The sequence below is a fragment of the Oncorhynchus mykiss genome, chromosome 18, assembly GCF_013265735.2.
Source record: "Oncorhynchus mykiss isolate Arlee chromosome 18, USDA_OmykA_1.1, whole genome shotgun sequence".
NCBI classification, from domain to species: Eukaryota; Metazoa; Chordata; class Actinopteri; order Salmoniformes; family Salmonidae; genus Oncorhynchus; species Oncorhynchus mykiss.
Genome location: NC_048582.1, coordinates 18676406 through 18685542, shown reverse-complemented (window position 1 = coordinate 18685542; position 9137 = coordinate 18676406). Strand labels below are relative to the sequence as shown.

At 42.2% G+C, this 9137-nt stretch overlaps 1 protein-coding gene across 5 annotated transcripts; it reads right to left on the bottom strand.

Annotated features, from left to right (window-relative positions):
* Positions 1–2196: 2196 nt before the first annotated feature.
* LOC110495731 lies at positions 2197–8418 on the bottom strand. Of its 5 annotated transcripts, none has more exons than XM_036952142.1 (8): positions 8190–8417; positions 6366–6457; positions 6005–6252; positions 5604–5844; positions 5325–5421; positions 5016–5249; positions 4191–4366; positions 2197–2557 (listed from the first exon to the last, which is right to left on the bottom strand). In XM_036952142.1, the coding sequence occupies exons 1-8, from the start codon at positions 8217–8219 to the stop codon at positions 2431–2433; spliced, it is 1245 nt and encodes a 414-aa protein (XP_036808037.1). In that variant the 5' UTR covers positions 8220–8417; the 3' UTR covers positions 2197–2430. The 5 variants fall into 5 exon arrangements, with proteins under 5 accessions (XP_036808037.1, XP_021426799.2, XP_021426798.2 ...); XM_021571124.2 differs by having other exon boundaries at positions 2197–2650; positions 6366–6496; positions 8190–8412; XM_021571123.2 differs by having other exon boundaries at positions 2197–2650; positions 8190–8412.
* Positions 8419–9137: the final 719 nt, after the last annotated feature.

Here is a 9137-nt window from a genome sequence, read left to right as displayed (position 1 = left end):
TCTACACACACTACCCCCTAATGACAAATCAAAAACACTTTTTTAGAAATCTTTGCAAATTTATAACAAATAAAAAACAGAAATACCTTATTTACGTAAGTACTCAGACCCGTTGCTATGAGACTCGAAATTGAGCTCAGGTGCATCCTGTTTCCATTGATCATCCTTGAGATGTTTCTACAACTTGATTGCAGTCCCCCTCTGTTAATTTCAACTGATTGGACATGATCTGGAAAAGGCACACACCTGTATCTATCAGGTCCCACAGTTGACAATGCATGTCAAAGCAAAAACCAAGCCATGAGGTCGAAGGAATTGTCCTTAGAGCTCCAATACAGGATTGTGTCAAGGCACAGATCTGGGGAAGGGTACCAAAAAATGTCTGCAGCATTGAAGGTCCCCAGGAACACAGTGGCCTTCATCATTCTTAAATGGAAAAAGTTTGGATCCACCAAGACACTTCCTAGAGCCGGCCGCCCGGCCAAACTGAGCAATCAGGGGAGAAGGGCCTTGGTCAGGGAGGTGACCAAGAACCCGATGGTAACTCTGACAGAGCTAAAGAGTTCCTCTGTGGAGATGGGAGAAACTTCCAGAAGGACAACCATCTCTGCAGCACTCCACCAGTCAGGCTTTTATGGTAGAGTGGCCAGATTGAAGCCCCTCCTCAGCAAAAGGCACATCACCCCCCGCTTGGAGTTTGCCAAAAGGTACCTAAAATGAGAAACAAGGTTCTCTGGTCTGATGAAACCAAGATTGAGCTCTTGGCCTGAATGACAAGCGTCACGTCTGGAGGAAACCTGGCACCATCCCTACGGTGAAGCATGGTGGTGGCAGCATCATGCGCTGGGGATGTTTTATGGCAAATATGAGTTAATTTTTGCATTCTATACATGCTGGCTTTCATTACATATACCTGAGACATGAAACAGATACAGTAGGTTAGAGGACAAACAGGCTGTCGTCAATTTTTTTATGCGCAAATTGTCTAAATGGGTAATGGAAACACTTTACTCGATACTGTTGTGTTTTGCGAAAAAGGTGGTGTGACATCATTACGTCCCGCTGTTTTTATGGACACAAGATACTGTAGTTAAATGGAAACGCACTCTAGCAGGCAATTGCCATGCAAACTTTCTAAATGTCGACAAAAAAACCACTGGACAAGTTCATGGAAACAAAGCTAGTGACATGATGTCTAGTGGCTCCTGGCAATCGTCTTCTGTGTCGGTGTCAGTATTGGTTAGAATCCGGGTCAACTACTGCCCTTTGTCACAACCTTTTCCCATTGTCATCTGTTCAATATAATCTGCAAATACCTTTACAAAATATTGCTGCGAGCAGCAGCTATAGCAAGCAGCTGTAGCATCGATATAGCAGCACTGATTTACAATTTGGGCACCATGGCACTATTGTAATGATGAGTATGAACTCTTCCCTTCACCGAGATATCATAGCTTGTGTCTCTTCATCAACCGTCTCACTGTGTCTGTCTCTCTATAGCACTCTGTCTGTCTCTCTATAGCACTCTGTCATTCTGTTTATTTATTTTTTTATCTCAGATCAAATCTGTTTACTCAGGAAAAAATATCTCTTAAAAAAGACGGTGAGAAGTCTGGCGATGTTCCCTTGAGCAAGGCACTTAACCCTAATCCAGTTGCTCTGGATAAGTGCGTCTGCTAAATGGCTTATCTGTAGTAAACTAAGAGAACCTTTTGGAATGGACCCAAAATTCAGAAATGATTTATGTTGCCATAACATACACTGAGTGCACAAAACATAATGAACACCCGCTCTTTCTGTGACAGACTAACCAGGCGAACGTTATGATCCCGTATTGATGTCACTAAATGGCTTAAGGACAACAAAGTCAATGTATTGGAATGGCCATCACAAAGCCCTGACCTCAATTGGAATGTGATGAAAGAAATAAAAGCTGAAATAAATCATTCTCTCTACTATTATTCTGACATTTCACATTCTTAAAATAAAGTGGTGATCCTAACTGACCTTAGACAGGGAGTTTCTACTAGGATTAAATGTTAGGAATTGTGAAAAACTCAGTTTAAATGTATTTAGCTAAAGTGTATGTAATCTTCCAACTTCAACTGTATGTAGTCTAAGAATACCGAAGCACAACTTTATAAGCTATGAATTGAAGTACACTTTAAAAAGTACACAAAGCACAGTCAATCCTACTCATTGTAAAGGGGCTTTATTATTATTACTTTAAGTACAGATAAAATCAAATAAATAAAACAAATACTATTCATACTTTCATTACAATTGTAATACACTTAAAGATAGACTCAGCGATATGAAGCAGAGGCACAAAGTAAACAGCATAGCGGGTCAATGTCTGCAACACCTAAGAGCGTTCAAGTGTGGGGCTAAACTTCTCTGCAGGTTTGGTTCAGGATGAAGCAAATCTATTCACATGCGCAGTAGTCCTGCCTTCTCCAATGCTTTATCTACATTAGGAACCAGCTGGCTCTCGTAGTCCCAGACCCTCTTGTCTTCATGCAGCTCCTTCTTGGTCAGTCCTCCTTGTAGGGGAACTCTGACATGGATGATATGACACACGTTAGGAGGAACCTTCACTGTCTGCCCAAAGTTACGCAGCACAGAGTGGACCGACGTCTGCTCCACTGCCCTGCGGTCAGAGACACAGAAGGGTTGTTAGACAGAGTGGACCGACGTCTGCTCCACTGCCCTGGGGTCAGAGACACAGAAGGGTTGTTAGACAGAGTGGACCGACATCTGCTCCACTGCCCTGGGGTCAGAGACACAGAAGGGTTGTTAGACAGAGTGGACCGACGTCTGCTCCACTGCTCTAGGGTTGTTAGACAGAGTGAACCGATGTCTACTCCACTGCCCTGGGGTCAGAGACACAGAAGGGTTGTTAGACAGAGTGGGTCGACGTCTGCTCCACTGCTCTAGGGTTGTTAGACAGAGTGGACCGACGTCTGCTCCACTGCCCTGGGGTTGTTAGACAGAGTGGACCGACGTCTGCTCCACTGCTCTAGGGTTGTTAGACAGAGTGGGTCGACGTCTGCTCCACTGCTCTAGGGTTGTTAGACAGAGTGGACCGACGTCTGCTCCACTGCCCTGGGGTTGTTAGACAGAGTGGACCGACGTCTGCTCCACTGCCCTGGGGTTGTTAGACAGAGTGGACCGACGTCTGCTCCACTGCTCTAGGGTTGTTAGACAGAGGTTGTATTCTTTTCTAACCAGGCTCATAAATTCATATTGTAGGGTTGGTAGATTCTAACCAGAGCCCTATACTACAAACTGAGCTCAACTCGGGATAACTACTCATACAAATGTGGCTCACCTTTTATCCAGGTACATTTCTATGGCAAAGTATCCTTAGGAACTAAACTGCTCCGAGGCAGGCTAACTCAGGGCTAACTCTACTTATTCTGAATGAAATGTCTGAGCCGTGAGTTCAGGACCAATGAGATCAGGTTCCCATCATCCTTTTGATTTGAAGAGGACCACTGATTAAATATTGTATTAACCAAATACTTTTTACTTTTTTGTGTAAAAAAAATTGTAATATTAAAATACCTATCACATTACACATTTGGTAATGACAGGATGCATTTGAAACTTCACTCACAGTATGACATTTGTATGACTTTATAAAATGATTTTATTTATTGGAGAGGGGAAAAAAGGTGCTTGTGCATTGATAAACACACCAAAGAAGGCATGAACGATACGTAATAAAAGAAAGACAGGCACTTCTAATAACCCTTTTCACTCCATAATCTGCAGGATTTGCAAGATAGCTTTTCTTTCATGTTGATTTTGGAAAGAATTTAAATATGGCACTGACTCACCCATGGATTTACGTTTCAACATTGTCTCAATGAAAAGTTCAGAGTTCGACTAGCCACGTGTGACATGCATGCACAGTTATAAGTCTGCTAGAGTGAGAAGCAGGAGGACAAGCAATATCCACTGTCGTAATAGGGATGAAGCCTGAGCTGGAATGTGAACCTAACTGAAGCTGACTAGCTTTAGAAAACCCTGAGTACATCTAGCTAGCTTCTTAGTAAACTACTCTGGGCCATACTACCATCTTGGAGGGGTGGTAGACTATAACCTGGGCCATACTACCATCTTGGAGGGGTGGCAGATTCTAACCTGGGCCGTACTATCATCTGGGAGGGGTGGCAGATTCTAACCTGGGCCGTACTATCATCTTGGAGGGGTGGTAGATGCGATAGTCTGGCTCCTCTCTGTAGATGTGCTCCATGATGTTGATCCCTGGAACATCCCGCCAGTTTGGTCGTTCAAACCTTCCACTGGGCTCAAACTGGGACTTAGGGAAGATGTGGTTCTCTATGAGGAACACTTCAGCCTGGGGAGATGGAGGTTGGGGTGAGAGAAGGCGAAAGAGAGAATTCATTCAGATTTTTTTTCTTCATATCTGATCTATTTTTCTCACTTTCCACACTATTGTATTTTGACTCATATCAGACTTGCACATTCACACTGATGTAGCATATGAAATAGCACGCAAACGCTTTGCTCATGAATTTCCTGTCACTGTTCCTTTAAACATCTTGGTAATGGCAGGTCATGTGTAAAAACAAACACTTCAAAGCACAACAATTCTGATCTGAGCGTCCAGACTGAGGATGAGAACCGCAAACGAATGTGGTGTCAGAACTCAAAAGATAAGATTCCATGAGTTTACACAGTTAGCCCAAACCCAAATCTTTCACTAATTAGTCTTTTGACCAATTAAATCGATTCAAAAAAATATCTGATGTGAGAAGATCTGATGTAATTGGTCAACAAAATTATTAACAACTAAAAACACCAAAGATCAGAAAATGCTGTTAACAAATTGGGGAAAATATCACATTATATCAGATGTGCCAAATAATTGAGGAAAAAATCTGCATTTCGATGCCTGTGTAAACACAGCCTAACATATGCACAACACACACGTAACGATCTACCTTAACACACATACACAGTACTTCCCTGAGTCCTCCCCCTACCTTTGGGTTTTGCCTCTGAAGTACATCCATCATCTGGGGCAGGGTTTGATGCTGGTATGGAGCTATAATCTCATCGATGTCGTTCAGCAGTACATAGCGTGACTGATACATATTTCTGTAGACACAGTCATTTAGAGTGGTCAACTGGCCATAGTAGTGGATGTCCCCTCCATGTTCACTGGGCTGCCACCCATTGGACGGGTTCATGTGTTGGTTGATAGGCCAGGGCACCACCTGCAGTCAATTAATCAGTCAGTTAATGAATCCCATCTATCTGTCCATCCATCCATCCAATCAATTAATTCCTACTTCAACAAAGCCCTCCTGTGTGTAACTCTGTAGCAGTCTCTCCAGGTCTGGTCCACAGCTGGTGTTATACACCACAACATGCTGCACTCCCAACAACCTGCAACATAGCAATCAATCAATCAATCAATCAATTAAACAATCAACCAATCAATTAACCAATAAACCAATCAATCAATCAACCAACCAATCAATCAATAAATGAACCAACCAATCCACCAATTAACCAATCAAGGAATCCATCAATCCAATCAATCAACCAATCACTCAATCAATACTCACTTGTACATCTCCAGAGTCTGGGTGACCTGAAGCACGTTGTTATAATCGCCAAATAAATTGGACCAACAGACAGTGAAGTTGAACTGAAACTCCTCTTCCTCCCTTTTCACAAGGTTCTGGATGTGGAGGAAGGTTTGGTTCTGAGCGAGCTCGGCGTCAGCTTGTATGGCGAGGGTCACGTGTGATGGGTCGCAGTCGGGATGATTCGGACAAAGGACGTCGGTCGTCACGAAGCGGAAACCTTTATCCCAATATAGAACAGGGACACATATAATTACTGTATAGTGTTAACCAAATCAACAAACTAATCAGCGAATCACCAAGCCCCTTATTTCTTTGATTCGGGTGTTGATTCAGGTGTGTCAGTGCAGGGCTAAAACCAAATAGAAAATGACAGGTACCAAAGTGATCAGAGTGCATCTGGACTTCAGCCTTCATTCCATTAGCCCAGTGAGTCCCACAGTAGAACACACAGTACAGAGGCTGGACAGAGTCTCGTCTGAAGATACTGATGATGCGTACGGAGCTTCCCTCCAAACGATGTTCCTTGTAGGCCCCCACCATGAAGTGTTTGGTGTCGTTGACAGGCGTGATGGACTGGTCAGAGATGTGGTGCAGATAGAGGTGCTGGTGGTTGCCTGGCTGTGACCTGAGGAATCATGGACAGATGTTGTATTTCTACAGCAGAAATGTAATGTCCCAGACAATGTTCTCCCTTTGGCACTTTTATTTCTTGATCGTACGGCAGAGGCTTCACGGTACCTGGGCAATGTGAAGATGACGTAGACCATGACTGCCAGAGCAGAAGCTATCAGTAGAGGGAACGTACGCCTCTTCACCATCATGAGCCAGATCTAGAAAGGTAGTTTATAGAAGGTGAAGGTTGAGGTGACCTTTGAAGAAAAGTGAAAGTTAATAATGTAGTCGCACTTGTTCCCTGGCTGCGTTTACACAGGCAGCCCAATTCTAATATTTTTTTCTCACAAATTGGTCTTTTGACCAATCAGATCAGCTCTTTTGCACATAATTGGGCAAAAGATCAGAATTTGGATGCCTGTTTAAACGCAGCCTCTGATCCTTAGAATGAGATGAAGACATGCATGACATGCAAAATACTGTATCTAATGACACTCAATGGGCCTCAAGTTCAACTTTCAGCATTATTTGTACCCAGAGAGGGCAATAGTGGCTTTGAAGTGTATGACATGAAAAACATATCAAATCCACATGGACCAGAATGGAAACGACAGCAAGGGACACAATTGAAATAAGTAATACACTCTGTTGTATTATCTCTGTCTAGATTTGTACTGTGTCTATGTATTTGTTAAACTGTCAAATAAAATAAATAAAACACTGCTTTGAGGGACAATTTTTATTTTTATTTGATCAGTTCTGGTCTGCTTAACGGGGTGGATCTCACATAGGCACCAATGCATTAGCAGCTAGGTCAGGTCTGCTTAGTTGACTGTATATGAACCAGTAAAAAATGAGGGAGTGGGATGTCTCTCATCCGCTTCTGTCTCTGTCCTTACCTCACACACACATACACACACACACACACACTCACACACACACACACACACACACACACACACACACACACACACACACATAGAGTCGACACACAGCTAAATGCCATCATGCGCATCACCCACAATCTGCAGTTAGAATGACTGCCAAGGTAGGGAAGATTGATAAATGAGACTAAACTGTCTAAACTGCATAACCATGTCTATAACAGGTGAAATGAATCCAACCACTTACAGATTGGATTAGTTAAGATGATTTTTATTTAGGAACTGGCACATTATGATCCACCCTGCATCCCCTGGCTCCCTGTCCTGGCAAACATCACCCCCACACCAAAATATAAGCCTCCCATCACCTAGATGGTAACTGTAATCAGTTATGTAGTTATCAAAAATATTGTAATCAGATTACAGATACTTTTGAAAATCTAGATGATTACTTCTTGGATTACTTTTAAATTCAGAAAGGATGTTTGCGAACAAATACATTATGACACCTTTCAGTTTCTCATCAGGATCCTGGCAGCGCTGTTCTGGATGTTGTGGTGATGACAGTAGTTCTGACTGACAACTTTACCAGGAGGACTTGCCGATGTCAAACTCTTTACATTAACCTAATATATACTAAATGAAACGTTGTTTGCTTAGCTAGCTCGGTTGCTCATGCCAAATGAATATGTTACTATCACGTCTCTGAAAATACATGATCAACTTGATGTTTACTGATCATGAAAAGCATGCAGTTACTTGCTGCGTAGAAGCTGTACTGTAATTGGAGAAACACATTTCCATAACGGTGTGGGGAACATCTCATTTGCGTGTTTCCTGCTCAACGTCACATCGCAAACTGGTGCATTTTGCAAAGAGGAAAAGCCTGTGTTGGTAGAAACGGTTTGTAGAGTTTGCGACTATAATAAAAAACAAATAGTTATACAATGTATTTAACAATCCCTTGGAAACGGCAAGTAGCCTAGTTATTCATGTTATTTTCAGCGAATATGGTATATATTTCCGGCACCAACATCAATCAATTTCAAGAAAGATCTGAATATACCTGTGTGTAAATCCAGGAAAAGGACTGCATTATATCCACAAAAAGGTAGTGATGTGTAGATAAATTCACATCCAAGCACTGATATTTTTTCAAATTGTTTAGTCGAATCCACCTAACGCAGCCAAACCATGGAAATGGTGTGGATATCACTGTCCACTATTTTATGCGGCAGTACCCTCTCTCTCTCTCTCTCTCTCGCCCTCTTTTTTTTCTCTCTCTCACTCACCTGTGGGTCACACAATGCCGAGCAAAACATTTCATTTGCATAGGGAAACCTAGGGCATGACATCTCACATGGGCGTATGTATGCCTGTCTCACAGCGCATCCTTGCTGGTAGAACCGGTTTGTAGAGTTTGGAACTATAAGGTTCTATCTGCATCTAGGTAAAAATGTAGCTATTGACATAACCTTGTTCTGTTCAATGTTCTCTAACTATATTAATACCACAATTCATGTTAATTTCAAAAGACACAAATTACTGACACCATTCAAACCAATGAGGGTTGGGAAACTTTAAAGCCAATTATCTCAGAATAATATTTTTGCAGATATAACCTTATATTCCCAAGCTCTCATAATAATCTGTCTTGTAGTTGTACTTCAATCAAAAATGTGCTTAAAGTTTTGAAAGAATAGCCTTTTTGATGATCTGTTTGGAGTTTTGTCGTAAGAGTTGTAAAATGTACCACATACACTACATGAAAAAAAGTATGTGGACACCTGCTCGTCCAACATATCTTTCAAAAATCATGGTCAATAATATGGAGTTGGTCCCCCCTTTTCTGCTATAACAACCTCCATTCTTCTGGGAAGGCTTTCTACTAGATGTTGGAACATTGCTGAGGGTACTTGCTTTCATTCAGCCACAAGAGCATTAGTGAGTTCGGCACTGATGTTGGGCGATTAGGCCTGGCTCGCAGTAGGCATTCCAATTCATCCCAAAGGTG